This window comes from Dendropsophus ebraccatus, chromosome 10 (assembly GCF_027789765.1).
Source record: "Dendropsophus ebraccatus isolate aDenEbr1 chromosome 10, aDenEbr1.pat, whole genome shotgun sequence".
In the NCBI taxonomy this organism is placed as follows: domain Eukaryota; kingdom Metazoa; phylum Chordata; class Amphibia; order Anura; family Hylidae; genus Dendropsophus; species Dendropsophus ebraccatus.
The window spans coordinates 8,554,081-8,576,071 of NC_091463.1; the positions used below are offsets into that span (position 1 = coordinate 8,554,081).

Below are 21,991 nucleotides of genomic sequence, written 5' to 3' on the forward strand. Positions count from 1 at the left end.
TCCTTTATGTGTCACATGACCTGGCTGTTATATAATAGTCCTTCCTAATCTCCTATCTTGCAACCTACAGGACTCCAGCTCCATCCTACAAGAATCTCCCCTGCAAGGTCCTATTGCCGCAGCTTCTCGGGTTGACACCGCGTCAAGACAAGACGGGAAAGTCACATTTGGGACCCCTGACAGCCTGCTAAATCCAAGCCGGATCGGAAAACTGGCTCTAGATGATGCGGCTGTGGGCGTCATAAAGAACATCATGAAGTGAGTGTCTGAAAAAAACACGGCAGGGGGAAACATTGTGCTTCCTTAGACAAAAAGGGTTACACGATTGGTTCTTTGCTTGGAATTATCCCTTAAAGGGTACTCCAGGCACTTACATGTTTTCATATATTGCTTGGGTTGCATCAAAAATAATAAAGATCCTGTCCTGATTACCACACTCCCCTGGGGTCCTCCTGTCAGGTCTGCGGGTCCCGCTGCCTCCGAGGCAGAGCTTGGAAGTGACAGCCTGGCTCAGTCAGTCACTGGCCAGCAATGTCCTCTCTCAGGCAGTGATTGGCTAAGTGGGTCCCCCCCCCGGGAACTTGGTTAGGTAAGAATAGGATGTTTAACGTTTTTTCCTATGCAGCCCCAGAAGTAAACGAAAAAAAAATACCTTCCTGGAGTTTCCCTTTAATGCTTTCATTTCTAAACAAAGGCTGAAAAGGTTTTTATTTTTATTTTCTCCAGGACTCAAAAAATATCTGAAGAGGCCCATCAGGAGCATGAAAAAGGGAGTGCTCTGCAGACCGCTGCAACAGGTAGAGTACTACTAGTATAACACCGTCTGTGGGGTGGGAGCACTCATGGTGCAGCACTTCAGCAAACATTTCTAGAGCTAACTCTATGGATTACTAGACAATGGGAAATGTGTAAAAATGAGTCTGCACACTTTTCTATTATACTGTTATAATACTGTACATATACTGTTTATATATTGTATAATGTTTCTCAGTGTTTCAGTGCTTTGTTGTTCCAGTGTCTCATCATCAGAGTTCCCCTATTGCACCGCACCCTCCACTAAAACCCGGCAGTGGAAATAAGAAGAAAGCTGGCCCGACTGAAGGAGAAAATGTCCCCATGAAGTTTACATCTCCCAGGTATTGTTCAATAAAGTCATATACATCAGAGCTATCAGACAGCCTAAAAGGGAGACGACTGTAACCTGCTGCGTCCCCTGCTGGACACTCCATAGGAATTACAACTGATTTGTGACGTCACGTTTTTTGAGAGAATTTGAAGACTCCCGGATCTACTAAATTAAGGGAAATAGCAGTATATGTGCATTTCCCATAATTAATGTACATTAGGAATTTGTCTAACTTTCCATAAGTAATAACATATTAAAAAATATGTTTTGGCCAGAGTTGTCCTTTAAATTAATGATCAGCCGACATTGTGCATGTTGGCTGATCATTGATTTAAAACATGACCTATTACACAAAATGATTATCGATCAGAATGGCCGGTAGGCAGCCAAGTACGGCCGATAATCGCTTAGTGTAGTAGTACCCTTAGAGTAATGTCCGTGCATTGCTTCTTCTTTAATCAAAAATCATCTTCATTTGATTTTCCCCTTTTTTCCTAGTCTTCGTAAGCTGGTGAAGCCCACGAGGTTTGATAAGAAATACCAGGTGTTTGGAGAAAAGAAAGAGGAATCGGAGTAAGAGAAAAGCTTTACCCAACCTTATAATACCACATGGTTCCCATCTGCCTGTTCTCTAGGTTGTATGTAGCACCGACGTGCCGCAGCAATGTCCCAAGGTTATCAGTCAGCGTCTGCTTCCAATGAGAACGCAGATCATTATTTTATCTCAGACATCACCTACATCAGAGTGATGCAGACCTCCCCTACAGAAAGACAGATGCAACAGGCCCAGCCAACTCCAATAGGATTGCGAGAGTTTATAAAAACAGCCTTGAAACACGTTGTGCTATATCCTTGTTTTATTATTTTTATATACTTTTTGAATTAAAGTTTTTTGGAGTTGGCTGCACCTGTTGCACCTGTCTTTCTGGAGGGGAGGTCTGCATCTTTCTTTGCCCCGGCGTGGATATACAGGATAGGTTGCGCATCAGTGTTTCCCGCTATACGCTTGGAGAGTTGTGCCTCTGTCTTGCACAACTACATCAGGTGAGGGAATCTACTGTTAAACTCCCCTTCTTGATCCTCCTTTGTCTTTATGATCCTGCACCATGAAGCGCTGTCTTCTCTGTGTTTCCTTACATAATATAATTGTTTTAATGACCATTTCTTTCTGTTTTTCATGCAGTAACTTTAAGGGCATCCTGACGGCCATTCTGTGGGAGAGCAATGATCACTTGCTGTATTTGGCTGAGGTAACGTCAATGAGCAGCCCTCTCTGTGTGTCCATTGCTGGGGCTTGTTGGATTCTTATTCACTGTTTCTGTAAGTCCTCAGTAGTGGCAATGGTGGTGCTACACTATTTCCTTAAAGGGCTTAGAAAAAGCATGACTACTTTCTTGCAAAATTAGCGCCACCCCTGTCTTCATGTTGTGTTTGGTATTACAATTCAGCTCCATTTACTTCAGTAGAACTGAGCTGCAGTACGTCATACCCAAGCTGGAGCTGATTCTGGAAGAAAGTGTCCATGGCTTTCTAATCCTGGCTAACCCTTTTAACTCCCATTTACTTCTATGAGAGTTATAGAACCCGCATAGAACAGCCCGCTCCTGTTTTTGGTATCCTGGCCATTGCAGGTAGGCTGGCCGGGGTCAGGGGGTCCTATTGTAGAGTTAGGGACTTGCATCTATCAGACATATATATGGTATCTTATGGATATGCCCTAAATGTCTGAGGTGGAGATTCCTTTTAGCTTTGCACTGCGGCCTAAAATCTGCTGTCTTTTTATTGGTTTGTAATGATTTTCTGACCACATCCTCTAATGGAGCCTTACTATAGCCTGTGGCTCTGTCCTATCTGTGGCTGATACAACTCACCTCTTATAGGAATTCTATAAGAAGAAGGAGCGTCGCCCCATCACCCGGCCGGACCTACTGCAGGAAACATTTGAAGACTGTGCCGACACTTTGGTCACCAAACTTCAGTCCTATGAGAAGCAGGCCCTGGAGTATCACAATAACTGCGTGCTGGGTAACTCTCTGATAGTGTGGATAGTATGAAACATTGTCTGTAGGCTATGAGGACAGATTGTTCATAGGAAGAATTATTCCTCCTGTAATTCCAGAACTCCGGGAGCAGCTCGAGCAGCTGGAGAAGTCAATGAGTCACGTCGCTCCACTTAAAATAAGGAGCCTGAGGGAAGAGCACTTCAGCTTAATGCAAAACTCCAATGACGACATCCGGCAGCTCTTCATGAGCAAGATGAACAAGTGGAAGCAGACGAAGGTGCTTTATTATCTTTCCCCTAAAGCAAAATAGTTGTTGAGGATAATGACACACTTACACCTGGGGTGCAGGATAGTGACACACTTACACTTGGGGTACAGGATAGTGACACTTGGGGTACAGGATAGTGACACCCTGACACTTGGGGTACAGGATAGTGACACCGTGACACTTGGGGTACAGGATAGTGACACCCTGACACTTGGGGTACAGGATAGTGACACACTGACACTTGGGGTACAGGATAATGACACTTGGGGTGCAGGGTAGTGACTCACTGACACTTGGGGTGCAGGGTAGTGACTCACTGACACTTGGGGTACAGGATAGTGATACACTGACACTTGGGGTGCAGAATAGTGACGCTTGAGGTACAGGACTGTGGCACGCTGACAGTTGGGGTACAGGATAGTGACACTCGGGGTACAGGATAGTGACACACTGACACTTGGGGTACAGGATAGTGACACTTGGGGTACAGGATAGTGACACTTGGGGTGCAGGATAGTGACACACTTACACTTGGGGTACAGGATAGTGACACTTGGGGTGCAGGATAGTGACACACTGACACTTGGGGTACAGGATAGTGACACTTGGGGTGCAGGATAGTGACACACTGACACTTGGGGTGCAGGATAGTGACACACTGACACTTGGGGTACAGGATAGTGACACTTGGGGTGCAGGATAGTGACACTTAGGGTGCAGAATAGTGACGCTTGAGGTACAGGACTGTGACACGCTGACACTTGGGGTGCAGGATAGTGACACTCGGGGTACAGGACTGTGCCACGCTGACACTTGGGGTACAGGATAATAATTTTTTAGCTGGTGACATATATCATATATGATGTGATTTATTAGTCATGTTTTGTCTTCCAGGATGAAATGAAGAACCTGCTGAGACCAAGCCTGGGACATCCTGAGAGTGGATCCACCTTACAGCAGATCTGCCAGCAAGAAGAGAGGAGGCAGAGAGAAGAGAGGGAAGGGATTGACCAAAATGCTGATCGCCTGAAGGTAGAGAATACAGCTATTAGTTTCCTATCAATAGCGCCCCTAGTGGTCAGATGACTGTCGGCCTCTATTGTTTCTATGCTGGTGTTACATAGCTTGAAAAATCACTTTACCTAGGTTTGCTATGACTCACCTGCCGTGTAAGTTTCATTTACTTTGAAGCCTCTCTTTGTTCCTATAATGTCTATGTGACTGCTGATTATGGGTAGCTTCACACGTACCATATCGCTGTGTTTTTAACGCTGCGTTTTTTACATGCGCATTTTGATTTTCACATGATTTTCATATGAAAATCAAAACGCGCATGTAAAAAAACGCTGCGATAAAAACGTGGCGATACGGTACGTGTGAAGCTACCCTATAACATAATGAGACTGTCCCTTTATTATCCTATCTTTCCTAGCAATGTGTTATGGAGAGTGTTCAGCGTTTCGTCACCTCTCTGGCCTCCATCACCGAGCACATGCTGCTGGAATTGGATGAATCGCTCACGGTGGATGACGTGTTACCTGCCAGTAAGTGATGCAGAGAAGCATTGCCTGGCTTCATCATTTTTACCTTTAAGGGGTACTCCAGCAAAAACAAATCAAATCAACTAGACTTCTGCTGCAACCTCTGTCCCTGACAGAACTGTCCAGAGCAAGAAAGGCTGTCCTGTCAGAGGTGGCAGCAGAGAGCACTGTGTCAGACTGAAAAGAATACACCACTTCTTGCAGGACATACAGCAGCTGATAAGTACTGGAAGACTGGAGATATTTTAATAGAAGTAAATTACAAATCTTTAACTTTCTGACACCAGTTTATTTAAAGAAAAAAAGCCCTTTCACTTGGTTTTCCTCTTGCCTATAATCTGAAGTCTATACCTGAGGCTCTAGATTGTCATCTATATACATAGAATACAAATGCACAAAGAGGAATTCACACGCAGAAATTTTGTTCTATAGAACTGAATGAATTAGGTAACAGTCCTATTCAGATGAGACAGTCACAAAAGATTCGGCAAGAAATCTGACGTCTGAGAATTCAGGCTTAGAGCAGAGATCATTGACCATCTTGGAGTTAGGCTGATGATTTAAAGGGGCCACTTTCTTCCAGAGACAGCACCACTCGTGTCTCCAGTTTGAGTGCAGGTTTTGCGACTTGGTTACATTGAAGTGAATGGAGCTTACTTACAAACCACACCTGACCTGGAGACAGGAGTGGTGCTGTCTCTGGAAGAAAGCAGCCATACTGCATTCAGCTAGCTCATCCATACACACAGGGTCCTGGTAGCTGCTATCATGTGGAATTGCTCTTGGGGTCCAAGTAGCAGAGCGACATATAGACTTACTGTATTTTACCCTGTAGTGTTAATGTTTCCCTATTGACATCTACAGAGATTGAGGTCCCAAAGGAGAAGCTTTCAACTCTGATCAGACGCAAACAAGCCGGCCGGCCATTAGAGAACACAGAGTACAAACCTCTGATAGAGCGAGGCCACAGGTAACACTGATATACAGGGTCCAATCTGACTATACAGAAGCATCTGAGCATAAGCTAGCTGCTATTTGATGCTTTAGGATCTTAAAGCATTACTTTCACTTTAATAAACTTTTTATTGGTTGGTTCTGAGGATTCAGACCCTCACTGATTGCAAGAAGTGTACGGCTGGGAGAAGCGTGCGGCTGAGCGCTTCACTCCCTGGCTCACTGCAGGAGGTGGGCTCCATAAACTTACTATAGAATTTGTCTGCTACAATAAGCAGAGAAGTGAAACATTCCAGTGAGCATCTGAATACCCAGAACCCAAAACTTTTTTTTTTAAGTGACAGTAACACTTAAATGCAGAGGAATTAGTTAAATGTAAATGACAGCTGTGAAGAACACAACGCTCTGGGTCTCTGTCCTACAGGGTCTGGCCTGGTATCTCTCTCAAGGACTCCGCCCATACAAAGATTAGAAATCCTGCCGGTAGTCCAGCAACTGCATCAGTGACCACCGCCAAGACCACCCTAAGCCACATCTCAACACTGGAAGCCCGGGATGCGGCTTACCTGGTAATAAAGTCTTCTAGAACAAACATCAGCCGTATACTTTACACTACTCTGTAATAGAAATATGTAAAGAGGTTTATGGCACTGCAGAATGGAAATCTCAAATACCTACTGATAAAAAAAGCATGACATGTGGTACATTGTCCATGTAATGTCTGTGTATCTGTGCATGTCCTGTAAGCTGTGACTGTGCTGTATGAGCGGCTGTGCATGTTCTGTAAGCTGTGACTGTGCTGTATGAGGGGCTGTGCATGTCCTGTAAGCTGTGACTGTACTGTATGAGGAGCTGTGCATGTCCTGTAAGCTGTGACTGTGCTGTATGAGCGGCTGTGCATGTCCTGTAAGCTGTGACTGTGCTGTATGAGCAGCTGTGCATGTCCTGTAAGCTGTGACTGTGCTGTATGAGGGGCTGTGCATGTCCTGTAAGCTGTGACTGTGCTGTATGAGTGGCTGTGCATGTCCTGTAAGCTGTGACTGTGCTGTATGAGTGGCTGTGCATGCCCTGCCCTGTAAGCTGTGATTGTGCTGTATGAGCGGCTGTGCATGTCCTGTAAGATGTGACTGTGCTGTATGAGGAGCTGTGCATGCCCTGTAAGCTGTGACTGTGCTGTATGAGGAACTGTGCATGTCCTGTAAGCTGTGACTGTGCTGTATGAGGAGCTGTGCATGCCCTGTAAGCTGTGACTGTGCTGTATGAGGAGCTGTGCATGCATGCCCTGTAAGCTGTGACTGTGCATGTCCTGTAAGCTGTGACTGTGCATGCCCTGTAAGCTGTGACTGTGCATGCCCTGTAAGCTGTGACTGTGCTGTATGAGGAGCTGTGCATGTCCTGTAAGCTGTGACTGTGCTGTATGAGGAGCTGTGCATGTCCTGTAAGCTGTGACTGTGCTGTATGAGGAGCTGTGCATGTCCTGTAAGCTGTGATTGTGCTGTATGAGCGGCTGTGCATGTCCTGTAAGCTGTGACTGTGCTGTATGAGGAGCTGTGCATGTCCTGTAAGCTGTGACTGTGCTGTATGAGGAGCTGTGCATGTCCTGTAAGCTGTGACTGTGCTGTATGAGGAGCTGTGCATGTCCTGTAAGCTGTGACTGTGCTGTATGAGGAGCTGTGCATGTCCTGTAAGCTGTGACTGTGCTGTATGAGGAGCTGTGCATGTCCTGTAAGCTGTGATTGTGCTGTATGAGCGGCTGTGCATGTCCTGTAAGCTGTGACTGTGCTGTATGAGGAGCTGTGCATGTCCTGTAAGCTGTGACTGTGCTGTATGAGGAGCTGTGCATGCCCTGTAAGCTGTGACTGTGCTGTATGAGGAGCTGTGCATGTCCTGTAAGCTGTGACTGTACTGTATGAGGAGCTGTGCATGTCCTGTAAGCAGGGACTGTGCATGTCCTGTAAGCTGGGACTGTGCATGTCCTGTAAGCTGGGACTGTGCTGAGCTGACCTGGAGCAGCTATGACATCCACTCCAGGTGTGACCAGACCCTTAGGCAGACATTGCAGTTCACTTCTCTTTGCTTTCACACATTACAGCCGCACTGACCAAAGTCCTCGGCCCCTGACAGGAAGCAGATGTCTCATGCTCCGTGTTATACTAAGAGGAGACTAAACTTAGGGCTTTGTTCTACATTTCAGAACTTTCTACAAGATGCAGAGTCGGCCCTGAGCAGCATCGAGGAGGAGAGGACGCAGCAACATGTGGCCACACAGCGCTGGGAGGAATGGTGGAGACAATCCGTCCTCAAGATAAAGGAGCTCTATGCCCTGGACTGATTTACATTCACCCGTCTATACATCATTACACACATTGTACCCGATCCAGATAGATCATCTCACTGTGCACAATGGATTCTAAATATATTTCTAATTTATCTGAAACTTATCCTGGTGGTGTGTTCCTTCACAATTATTATGGTCACCGCATGTACGGCTCACCTATGGTATTGTGGCCATATACCTGATCATCAATACTAATGATAGGATCAGGTCATTATTCATATGGTAAAATGATTGATTCTAGTAAGTTGGTCACTCCCCCAGCTCATGGCTTCTCCTGGTCCCCAAAGTCATGCATGTGGCTTTTCCTGATCCCCCGGCCATGATCGTGGCTTCTCTTGGTCCCTGTGACATTATTTCAGCCACTTTCATGGGGTCCGCTCTGTAGTTTCACTTCATGGTTCAGATTTATACGGTAGTTTTATAATGAGGTAGAGGAGGCTGGTTCTTGTTTTCTGACTGCTGAAGTGAGAACAGGATGATGGATTTCCTGACCAATACTGACCACACACCTCAGACTTGTATAAGAAATCTTCTATAGCTTTCTATGCCCTGAACATGGAAGGTTTTATATGCACCCTCTCCGCTATTCTGCTACTGCTATCTGGTAAGTACCTGAAAAATACCAACTTATACGAGCTACACAGAAAGGTAGGTACTAAAAGACGTTAGAAAGATAGAGACACATACAGAACGATGCACCGTAGTATAAACGTGGATATTTCCCTATTGCAGATACTTCATCAGGAAGGGAAATCTATACTCGCAGCAACTCAGTGAATGGCACAGTTAGTCAGTCTGTATTCCTGGAGACGTTATATACTCTAAGTCCCAGCACCTCAGACATGAGAAAGATGGAGAGCTATGAGATAGATACAGAACAATACATTGTAGTATAAGTTTGGATATTTCCCTGTTCCAGATACTTCATCAGGAAGAAATATTTATACTCGCAGCAACTCAGTGAATGGCACGGTCGGTCAGTCTGTATTCCTGGAGACGTTGTATACTCTAAGTCCCAGCACCTCCTATTATACACTAAGATGGAGAATTGGAGACCAAGCTATTGTTTATTACAGTATTAACAATTGCTCCATCAGTCCTCAGGGAGTTCCTATTTGGGCCACAGGAATCCCTACAGAATACCCAAAGTATAAGGACCGAGTGACGTTCTATCCACGGAATGCATCGTTATTACTCTACAATCTACAAGAAGAGGATTCTGGAACGTACACGCTTATATTATCCTCCGATAGCAAACGGAGCACACGGAATATCACAGTACATGTCCATCAGAATCTAACCAACAACAGTGAGTGAGGTTATAGTTTTAACTTGGTGGTTAAGATATTCTACAGCACTATACTCTATGTACAAGACTATAACTACTATATTCCTGTATATAGGGGGCAGTATTATAGCAGTTATATTCTTGTATATAGGAGCAGTATTATAGTAGTTATATTCCTGTATATAGGAGCAGTATTACAGTAGTTATATTCTTGTATATAGGAGCAGTATTATAGTAGTTATATTCCTGTATATATGAGCAGTATTATAGTAGTTATATTCTTGTATATAGGGGGCAGTATTATAGCAGTTATATTCTTGTATATAGGGGGCAGTATTATAGTAGGTATATTCCTGTATATAGGAGCAGTATTATAGTAGTTATATTCCTGTATATAGGAGCAGTATTATAGTAGTTATATTCCTGTATATAGGAGCAGTATTATAGTAGTTATATTCCTGTATATATGAGCAGTATTATAGTAGTTATATTCCGGTATATAGGAGCAGTATTATAGTAGTTATATTCCTGTATATAGGAGCAGTATTATAGTAGTTATATTCTTGTATATAAGAGCAGTATTATAGTAGTTATATTCTTGTATATAGGAGCAGTATTAAAGTAGTTATATTCCTGTATATAGGAGCAGTATTATAGTAGTTATATTCCTGTATATAGGAGCAGTATTATAGTAGTTATATCCCTGTATATAGGAGGCAGTATTATAGTAGTTATATTCTTGTATATAGGAGCAGTAATATAGTAGTTATATTCTTGTATATAGGAGCAGTAATATAGTAGTTATATTCCTGTATATAGGGGCAGTAATATAGTAGTTATATTCCTGTATATAGGGGCAGTATTATAGTAGAACGAACAGTTAATAGGAGGCAGCGCCCGCACTAGAGGTGAACTTGGCTCACATGCAAATACTGAGGCAATGTAACGACATAGATGAACCAACTGAGACGGTGTTCGGGGTGCAACGGGGAAGAGGAGGGCAATACTGGCATATGCAGGAGAGACAAAATCCAATGCACTCACCGTTCTGCAGAAATCTTCAGTGGTTTATTAACATCAAATCATACCGGAAAGGGGGAAGGGTGGAATAGGTGCGGGACCGTCTCTGCAATCACAACAGTTTCACGCCGCAGCGCTTTGTCAAGTTCAGAGCTTGACAAAGCGCTGCGGCGTGAAACTGTTGTGATTGCAGAGACGGTCCCGCACCTATTCCACCCTTCCCCCTCTCTGGTATGATTTGATGTTAATAAACCACTGAAGATTTCTGCTGATAGGTGAGTGCATTGGATTTTGTCTCTCCTGCCGGAGCCGCTCGCTTCACTGTGTGAACTGACAGGTCTTTCTGCGGCCGAAATTCACTGAATTCCGGACGCAGAAAACTGACATGTCAGTTTTTTGCGGCCCCGTATGGGATCCCGGCCGGAGCATATACGATGTGTGTACGCTTCGGCTTGGATCCCATAGCTTATTAGGCTGTGTTCCACTGCACTAAAACTACGGCCTTTGTTGCCATTGGCAACAACGGCTGTAGTTTTACGTAGTGTGAACATAGCCTTATAGTAGTTATATTCCTGTATATAGGAGCAGTATTATAGTAGTTATATTCCTGTATATAGGGGGCAGTATTATAGTAGTTATATCCTTGTATATAGGAACAGTATTATAGTAGTTATATCCCTTTATATAGCAGTATTATAGTAGTTATATTCCTGTATATAGGGGGCAGTATTATAGTAGTTATATTCCTGTATATAGGGGGCAGTATTATAGTAGTTATATTCCTGTATATAGGGGGCAGTATTATAGTAGTTATATTCCTGTATATAGGAGCAGTATTATAGTAGTTATATTCCTGTATATAGGGGCAGTATTATAGTAGTTATACGATCCAAAAGTAAGAAAGAGCTTAGCACTCACCGTTTGCTGCCAACATAGTCCACTTTATTCAGGTAAGCATGAATACAGGGGAGGGAGGTGGAAGCAGGAGCGTCAAGGCGACAGACTGTTTCACTCGCAGTCCGCGAGTGGGCCTGACGAAACTCGCGGACTGCGAGTGAAACAGTCTGTCGCCTTGACGCTCCTGCTTCCACCTCCCTCCCCTGTATTCATGCTTACCTGAATAAAGTGGACTATGTTGGCAGCAAACGGTGAGTGCTAAGCTCTTTCTTACTTTTGGATCGTATTGGAGTTGTCTTCACTAGCTATATGCACCACCGAGCTACCTTTCCTTATGCCTCTATATCCTCTACCTCTATCGTCCTAGCCCGGATAGTCGTCCCAGCCACATATGCACTTTGGTGCTAACTCAGTTTATCTACTGGACTATATTATAGTAGTTATATTATTTTATATAGGAGCAGTATTATAGTATAATCCTGTATATAGGGAGCAGTATTATAGTAGTTATATTATTGTATATAGGGGCAGTATTATAGTAGTTATATTCCTGTATATAGGAGCAGTATTATAGTAGTTATATTCCTGTATATAGGGGGCAGTATTATAGTAGTTATATCCCTGTATATAGGAGCAGTATTATAGTAGTTATCACAGAAGGGGAGAGATGGATTGCACCGCCCTCGCAATCTCCGGTCACCGGGAGCAATGGGATGGGACTAATGGGGTGCCCCTGTTGCGGCTACCTGGCTCGGGGTGCTACGTCTAAGCAGATGAGTATGATACAAACAGAGAGATAAAGAGACGTGCACTCACCAATATGGTATGCCGCTGGGGTACTTTATTAGAGGTTACTTCCACATATGCAGGGAGGGGGAGGTGGAGGCAGGTGTATTCTCAGGAGTAGACAACAATCGTTTCACGTGTTCCCACGCTTCTTCCGGTCTACGTAGACCGGAAGAAGCGTGGGAACACGTGAAACGATTGTTGTCTACTCCTGAGAATACACCTGCCTCCACCTCCCCCTCCCTGCATATGTGGAAGTAACCTCTAATAAAGTACCCCAGCGGCATACCATATTGGTGAGTGCACGTCTCTTTATCTCTCTGTTTGTATTATAGTAGTTATATCCCTGTATATAGGAGCAGTAATATAGTAGTTATATTATTGTATATAGGGGTCAGTAGTATAGTAGCTATATTCTTGTATATAGGGTCAGTAGTATAGTAGCTATATTCTTGTATATAGGAGCAGTATTATAGTTCTATTTTAGTTATATTGCTTGTATGGCAACATTATATGAGCTACACACTCAAAGGCAAGGTTTTAAAAGACATGAGAAAGATGGAGAGCTATGAGATAGATACAGAACAATACATTGTAGTATAAGTTTGGATATTTCCGTTCCAGATACTTCATCAGGAAGGGAAATCTATACTCGCAGCAACTCAGTGAATGGCACGGTCGGTCAGTCTGTATTCCTGGAGACGTTGTATACTCTAAGTCCCAGCACCTCCTATTATACACTAAGATGGAGAATTGGAGACCAAGCTATTGTTTATTACAGTATTAACAATTGCTCCATCAGTCCTCAGGGAGTTCCTATTTGGGCCACAGGAATCCCTACAGAATACCCAAAGTATAAGGAGCGAGTGACGTTCTATCCGCGGAATGCATCGTTATTACTCTACAATCTACAAGAAGAGGATTCTGGAACGTACACGCTTATATTATCCTCCGACGGCAAATGGAGCACACGGAATATCACAGTACATGTCCATCAGAATCTAACCAACAACAGTGAGTGAGGTTATAGTTTTAAGATATTCAGATAAGTTAAGATAAGATAAGTTAAGATATTCAACAGCACTATACTCTATGTACAAGAATATATAATACTGCTCCTATATACAGGAATATAACTACTATAATACTGCCCCTATATCCCTATATACTGGAATATAACTACTATAATACTGCTCCTATATACAAGAATATAACTACTGTAATACTGCTCCTATATACAGGAATATAACTACTATAATACTGTCTCCTATATACAGGAATATAACTACTATAATACTGCACCTATATACAAGAATATAACTACTATAATACTGCTCCTATATACAGGGATATAACTACTATAATACTGCCTCCTATATACAGGAATATAACTACTATAATACTGCCCCCTATAAACAAGAATATAACTACTATAATACTGCTCCTATATACAGGAATATAACTACTATAATACTGCCCCCTATACACAGGAATATACTACTATAATACTGCTCCTATATACAAGGATATAACTACTATAATACTGCCTCCTATATACAGCAATATAACTACTATAATACTGCTCCTATATACAGGAATATAACTACTATAATACTGCCCCCTATATACAAGAATATAACTACTATAATACTGCTCCTATATACAGGAATATAACTACTATAATACTGCTCCTATATACAGGAATATAACTACTATAATGATGCCCCCTATATACAGGAATATAACTACTATAATACTGCTCCTATATACAGCAATATAACTACTATAATACTGCTCCTATATACAGGAATATAACTACTATAATACTGCCCCCTATATACAGGAATATAACTACTATAATACTGCTCCTATATACAGGAATATACTACTATAATACTGCTCCTATATACAGGAATATAACTACTATAATAATGCCCCCTATATACAAGAATATAACTACTATAATAATGCCCCCTATATACAGGAATATAACTACTATAATACTGCTCCTATATACAAGAATATAACTACTATAATACTGCTCCTATATACAGGAATATAACTACTATAATACTGCTCCTATATACAGGAATATAACTACTATAATACTGCTCCTATATACAGGAATATAACTACTATAATACGGTTCAGGGAAGAAAAAGAGTGCTGCACCTCACACCTATGGCTGATACTTGTACCTCTCGGCTGCATTAACAACATCAGAATTCTGTATGTGAATTGATCAAGCCACACTGCCCCATGTACCGCGTGCAGGTATCTGATACACATGGGTCCCTACACTAAGTCCACACTGTGCCGGTCAGCGACCACCACCCCCGCAGGCGTGCACAGTCAGGGAAGGGAGGCCATGGAACGGCCCTGCAACCCCCATGCCACAGGACCAGACCCAAAAATGCCACACCAAAACCCAGCCAGCACCACCGGCGGAGGAAGCTGCCCCCAAACAGCACAAGTCTGGATAAGGTATTGCACTCACCATAGCTATCAAAGAATTCTGATGTGTTTTTTATTTAGCCAAGCGGCACTAGTATCAGCCATAGGTGTGAGGTGCAGCACTCTGTTTCTTCCCTGAACCGCATTTTGTTTCTCTCTTTTCTCCGTGTTTTGCACTCCTCCTGGTGAGACCCACATGACCGCAATTAGCAGGAGACACCTGAGTGCACATGGTTTTAATCCCTCCCGTTTTTTTCCCATTCTGTTTGCTGCAGCTATGGTGAGCGCAATACCTCATCCAGACTTGTGCTGCTTGGGGGCGACCTTCTCCGCCGGCGGTGCTGGCCGGGTTCTGGTGTGGTGTTTTTGGGTCTGGTCCTGTGGCATGGGGGTCGCAGGGCCGTCCCATGGCCCCCGTTCCCTGGCTGTGCGCGCCTGCGGGGTTGGTGGCCACTGACTGGCACGGTGTGGACTTAGTGTAGGGACCCATGTGTATCAGATACCGGCACGAGGTACATGGGGCAGTATGGCTTGATCAATTCATACACAAAATTCTGATGTGTTTTTTATTTAGCCAAGCGGCACTAGTATCAGCCATAGGTGTGAGGTGCAGCACTCTGTTTCTTCCCTGAACCGCATTTTGTTTCTCTCTTTTCTCCGTGTTTTGCACTCCTCCTGGTGAGACCCACATGACCGCAATTAGCAGGAGACACCTGAGTGCACATGGTTTTAATCCCTCCCGTTTTTTCCCATTCTGTTTGCTGCAGCTATGGTGAGCGCAATACCTTATCCAGACTTGTGCTGCTTGGGGGCGACCTTCTCCGCCGGCGGTGCTGGCCGGGTTCTGGTGTGGTGTTTTTGGGTCTGGTCCTGTGGCATGGGGGTCGCAGGGCCGTCCCATGGCCCCCGTTCCCTGGCTGTGCGCGCCTGCGGGGTTGGTGGCCACTGACTGGCACGGTGTGGACTTAGTGTAGGGACCCATGTGTATCAGATACCGGCACGAGGTACATGGGGCAGTATGGCTTGATCAATTCATACACAAAATTCTGATGTGTTTTTTATTTAGCCTAGGGGCACTAGTATCAGCCATAGGTGTGAGGTGCAGCACTCTGTTTCTTCCCTGAACCGCATAACTACTATAATACTGCTCCTATATACAGGAATATAACTACTATAATACTGCTCCTATATACAGGAATATAACTACTATAATACTGCTCCTATATACAGGAATATAACTACTATAATACTGCTCCTATATACAATTTTTCCCCAATAAGGACATTAATATGGTTAGAGTCATCAGGACAGCAATCTATTCCGTGTTGTAATACTTAGTGAGATTTTTTCTATACTGAGGATGATGATGATGTCACCCGTTATTCTTGCTGTCCTTGTTGTGTATTACAGGTCAGGTGACCACGCAGCAGACCGTTATCTTCTCAGTCCGGACGGCTTTGTGCTTCCTCCTCATCATCACTTTGGTGTATATAGTCCAGCGCTGACCGGGTGAGGCATCACATGGAATCTCTGGAGCTTGTTGTATTAGTTTATGAAGAAAGCTACACGTAGGATCTCTCCTCCTTATACAGCTGCTTTGGCATTGATTTGTATTACTACATCTTGTATGAAGATGCTGCCTCCTACTGGTGGCGATTAGAGATGAGTGGACCGTAGGACTTTTGGTCCGACGGCATCGGCACTCTCTCGGTATGCCTTTGATATGCGGCCAGGATATTCCAGGGAATTCAACATCGATTCCCTGGAATATCCTGGCCGCATATTCCCGGGAACGCAACTACGCGTCCGGGATCGAAGGCCTGATGAGAGAGCGAACTGGTTTGGGACCAAAAATCCGAACAGTTCGCTCATCTGTGATCTCTCCCTGCACCTCATATCGGTGGCATTTGAGCAGGTTAGAGATTTGCTGTAAAAAAATTTTTTTGTTAAATTTCTAATAAAATTTTTATTTAACTACATAGAACCTAGAAATAAATCTGCATAAATCAATAATCGCTCTGCAGATCGACACTTGTATACAGTATTGATCGGGCAGCTATCGTCCGTGTAATAGGACCCTTAGGTATGAGTGCAGCGCCCCCTCCTGTCCGTGTCTGGAGATGTTTTGGTGACCTCTGCCCTGTGTGATGTTCCATAGAGACAATGTACTGAAGGGAACTCCAGCAAAGTCCCCGGTGTCTGATGTGGGGAGTGGCGGCCTGTACCCATCCCTTGCTGGGGGTTATTGCTGATGGTATTAGATGGATCCTGCATGCCCAGAGTATAGGCCTATGAGCCAAGGAGAGGTCAGCGTATAATGTACCATGGTGGGATGGCTCACACTATTTGCAAATGGATTGCAGGTTAGGTTTGGTTCACACTACGTTTTTGCAGTCTTTTTTTTTTTAGTGTGGCCCTAGCCTAAGCAGTGACCTATGTCTGACATGGTAATGTATCTCTGTATACTTGGTGCTCAGCAGACAGAACAGGTATATAAGGACTGACACATACACACTTCCCAGCATGTGGCCATAAGGGGTTAATCTATCTCCAATCACCATCCATGCTGCCTCCATCTATCCCATACAGGTAATAGGTCCCAACACACTGCGCTCCAGCAATCCAGGGGTTACCACTATGAAAGGCGCAGAATTATTTCACACAAGGAGCAAAAGTTTTAAAGTAAAGTTTTATTTCAAATCTACGACTTCACTTCATACAGAAATTATATACAGAAAGACACATGAGCTGCAGTTACATCTGTGGGCAAAATCCTGTCCTGAATAACGTGATGAAAAGCCGAGAGTTCTGCCTGCTGGTGGCAATAGGGGGCGCTGAGTGCACAGGGGACAGTCACACATGTAGGGAGCGCCCCCTAGTGGAGACGGCAAGCAAAAAGGCGACAAAACAACTGAAACATGAATTCTCAGGCTTTAAGATCAACTTAACAAAGAGTGAATTACTGGACCTATCTACCTCCCAGTCTCTTCGCTCTCAGTTGGCTGCAGATACACTGATTAAAGTAACCACCAAGCCAATTAAATACCTGGGCATATTTATTGGCCGCACTCCAGAATCCCTGTATCACCTAAACTACCCTCCACTCTTCCAGAAAATAATAACCGAGCTCAGGAGATGGGAGGGTCTTCCTCTTTCGTTTTTGGGTAAATGTCACTTGATCAGAATGCTAAGCTTCTCCAAAATACTATACCACCTCCAAACCATACCACTGCTGCTGCGACACCAGGATGTTATAAGGATTCAGTCTGTCTTCTCGAGATACATCTGGTCAGGTAAGAGACCCCGGATAGCACTGGCCAAACTGCAGCTCCCCAGGTCCAGGGGGGGGACTAAATTTCCCCGATTTGAGGAGATACAATGTCGCCTGCTTACTGCGACATTGTGTTGACTGGTTACAGGGATCTAATTTCTACTCCAATGTACCTTTAGAAGCAGCGCTAGCCGCCCCCTGGTCATTGACGGCATTGTTACACACAAAATATTCGGCGCTACCATCTGCTGTTAAACAACACCTTATCCTAAAAGACACTATAGCGACCTGGAAAATCACGAGAAAGATGTATGGTCTGCCACAATTATTGTCCAGATATCTTCCCCTATGGGGACACCCTGAATTCAGACAAGGCGAGGAAAACTCGATGTTCAGGAAGTGGAGATTAGCAGGAATCGTTTCCCTGCACCAGATGTTCCACCACCATGAACACAGATTCCTCACCTTCCCGGAATTCTGTGCCAAATTCTCACTGCCTCCATCTCAGTTTTTGGCCTATTCCCAGGTCGTGGGGTTCCTGAAGTCACGGCTACGGGATATATCCTCCCTAACCAAATCAACTGAGATGGACGCAATGGTCACCGATCCCCCAACTAACCCATCATTATCCTATCTTTATCACAAATTGGGGACCCGGTCAAATGACTCTCTTAGCATGAACATGTTTAACAAGTGGGCTACCATTTTCAATGACAATGACCTGCCGGAAAAAATTTTAGAGGGCTGGGCGGCAGTGCGAAAAGCGGTCCCCAGTGAAAGATGGCGAGAAACCCAGTATAAATTAATACATAGAGCCATTTATGGCTTTAATATACCTCCCCACCCCCTAGCGCCCGACAGACTACTGGCATACCCGAAATGCCAACAGGCCTCTACTGACCTGACTCACGGCATATGGTCGTGCAAGTACACCCAAGAATTCTGGAATCTTCTCGTAGCGTTAATACAGCATAAATGGAAGATTCAGCTGCCCTTAACCCCACAATTGCTTTTATTCCATTCTGCCCCGGAATCATTAAAGGTATCTAGGGACTAGGGCCCTACATGCCCTCCTCCTGGTAGCTAAACGATGTCTCTTGCAGAAGTGGCTGCAACCAGTACTACCTACCATGACGGACGTGCTTGGACGAATGAGACACTATTTATTCCTTGACAGAGTGGAATGTATGAGAATGAAAGAAATGACTACCGCAAAATTCTTTAAAAAGTGGAGACACTTTATAGTAAACTTCTTGTCTGACCCAGAGATAAGGGAGCTGATGGCGCCATTTGTGGGCACAACGTGGTATCTGACGTCAGAGGTGGCAGGGTCCCTGGGCCGGTTGAAAGTAGTGGAATTTGGGAGATAAATATAGAGATGGAACTGCGCTTACTAGCTGACTCCTTTAGCAAATAAAGGTGGTATGTCGTTGCACCTGCGGAGGGGGGGAGGATTTTGGTGTTATGTTTCGTTTTTGCTAATTTGAATTTCTGTCCTGTTTTCTTTGTACCATACACCTTGCTCTTTGGACGATTGGTGTGAATAAGTCCAAACTGCAGTTACAGAATGTTTTGTATTATTTTTATTGGAAAATTAATAAAAAGAATTTAAAAAAAACAAAAAAAACAACTGAAACATATAAAGTGTCCTGAGATATGGCAGCGAGTACAAGAGATGATCTGTAACAGTAATGGTCGCCAACCAGCACGGATTAACCCTTTGATGACCGGGCCAATTTGGATTTTTGCACTTTTGTTTTTTCCTCCACGTGTTTATTAGGCCATAGCGCTTGCATTTTTTCGCCTACAGACTCACATGGTCCCTTATTTTTTGCAACACCAATTATATTTTACAATGACAGACAGACATGCAGCAAAACCGGGGAAAAATGTGGTGAAATTAACAAAAACAAAAAATTCTAATTTCAAGGGGTTTTGTGTTTACTCCGTTCGCCCTATAGTAAAACGGACATGTTATCTATGTCCCAATGATAGGCAACTTGTAGAACTTATTTTATTTGATGGCTTTTAACAAATTAAAACCTTTTTTTTTTTTTAAACTAAATGTTCTTAAAATTGCTGTATTCCCATCCTTATAACGCTTTTATCCTTTGGTTTATGGGACCATAAACGCCATGATCTGTACTTTCTGCACTACGGCATTTTTTTGTACTTACACCATTTACCATGCGAGATCAGAAATGTGATACTTTAATAGTTCGAGTCATTACTAGAGATGAGCGGGCCGTAGGACTTTTGGTCCGAAAGCAGTTCGCTCTCTCATCATGCCTTTGATCCCGGCCCCATAGTTGCGATCCCGCGAATATGCGGCCAGGATATTCCAGGGAATTCAACAGCCATTCCCTGGAATATCCTGGCCGCATATTCCCGTGAGCGCAACTATGCGTCCGGGATCAAAGGCATGATGAGAGAGCGAACTGCTTTCGGACCACAAGTCCGAGCAGTTCGTTCATCTCTAGTGATTACGTATGAGGCGATACCAAATATATATGTTTATAAAATGGGAAAAGGGGAGATTTAAACTTTTATTAGGTGAGGTCAATCACTCTGGGCTGCTGGAGCCTACAGCAATGGATTGCCAAGTCAGGATCAGCCGCAGATATTTCCTGAGGACGGTGCACTAGGGATATACTAGATGAGGAGCAGATATTTCCTGAGGACGGTGCACTAGGTATATACTAGATGAGGAGCAGATATTTCCTGAGGACGGTGTACTAGTGATATACTAGATGAGCCGCAGATATTTCCTGAGGACGGTGTACTAGGGATATACTAGATGAGCCGCAGATATTTCCTGAGGACGGTGCACTAGGGATATACTAGATGAGCCGCAGATATTTCCTGAGGACGGTGTACTAGGGATATACTAGCTGAGCCACAGATATTTCCTGAGGACGGTGTACTAGGTATATACTAGCTGAGCCGCAGATATTTCCTGAGGACGGTGTACTAGGTATATACTAGCTGAGCCACAGATATTTCCTGAGGACGGTGCACTAGGGATATACTAGATGAGGAGCAGATATTTCCTGAGGACGGTGCACTAGGGATATACTAGATGAGGAGCAGATATTTCCTGAGGACGGTGCACTAGGGATATACTAGATGAGGAGCAGATATTTCCTGAGGACGGTGCACTAGGTATATACTAGATGAGCCGCAGATATTTCCTGAGGACGGTGTACTAGGGATATACTAGATGAGGAGCAGATATTTCCTGAGGACGGTGCACTAGGGATATACTAGATGAGCCGCAGATATTTCCTGAGGACGGTGTACTAGGTATATACTAGATGAGGAGCAGATATTTCCTGAGGACGGTGTACTAGGTATATACTAGATGAGCCGCAGATATTTCCTGAGGACGGTGTACTAGTGATATACTAGATGAAGAGCAAATGTTTCCTGAGGACGGTGTACTAGGTATATACTAGCTGAGCCGCAGATATTTCCTGAGGACGGTGTACTAGTGATATACTAGATGAGCCACAGATATTTCCTGAGGACGGTGTACTAGGTATATACTAGATGAGCCGCAGATATTTCCTGAGGACGGTGTACTAGGTATATACTAGATGAGCCGCAGATATTTCCTGAGGACGGTGCACTAGGGATATACTAGATGAGCCGCAGATATTTCCTGAGGACGGTGTACTAGTGATATACTAGATGAAGAGCAAATGTTTCCTGAGGACGGTGTACTAGGTATATACTAGATGAGGAGCAGATATTTCCTGAGGACGGTGTACTAGGGATATACTAGATGAAGAGCAAATGTTTCCTGAGGACGGTGTACTAGGTATATACTAGCTGAGCCGCAGATATTTCCTGAGGACGGTGTACTAGGTATATACTAGCTGAGCCACAGATATTTCCTGAGGACGGTGCACTAGGGATATACTAGATGAAGAGCAAATGTTTCCTGAGGACGGTGTACTAGGTATATACTAGCTGAGCCGCAGATATTTCCTGAGGACGGTGTACTAGGGATATACTAGATGAGGAGCAGATATTTCCTGAGGAC

At 43.9% G+C, this 21,991-nt stretch overlaps 1 protein-coding gene across 1 annotated transcript in view; it reads left to right on the forward strand.

Annotated features, from left to right (window-relative positions):
* The window catches only part of CCDC180 (coiled-coil domain containing 180), a 32,182-nt gene extending 23,853 nt beyond the window's left edge, over positions 1–8,329 (forward strand). The window contains exons 26-37 of the mRNA XM_069986631.1: positions 71–258; positions 727–797; positions 1,016–1,136; positions 1,625–1,699; positions 2,310–2,376; positions 3,007–3,151; positions 3,246–3,406; positions 4,292–4,429; positions 4,830–4,941; positions 5,803–5,908; positions 6,317–6,461; positions 8,087–8,329. Coding sequence (XP_069842732.1) covers positions 71–258; positions 727–797; positions 1,016–1,136; positions 1,625–1,699; positions 2,310–2,376; positions 3,007–3,151; positions 3,246–3,406; positions 4,292–4,429; positions 4,830–4,941; positions 5,803–5,908; positions 6,317–6,461; positions 8,087–8,224 — 1,467 coding nt within the window. The 3' untranslated portion in view covers positions 8,225–8,329. The remainder of the gene's footprint in view (positions 1–70; positions 259–726; positions 798–1,015; positions 1,137–1,624; positions 1,700–2,309; positions 2,377–3,006; positions 3,152–3,245; positions 3,407–4,291; positions 4,430–4,829; positions 4,942–5,802; positions 5,909–6,316; positions 6,462–8,086) is intronic.
* The last annotated feature ends 13,662 nt before the right edge of the window (positions 8,330–21,991 follow it).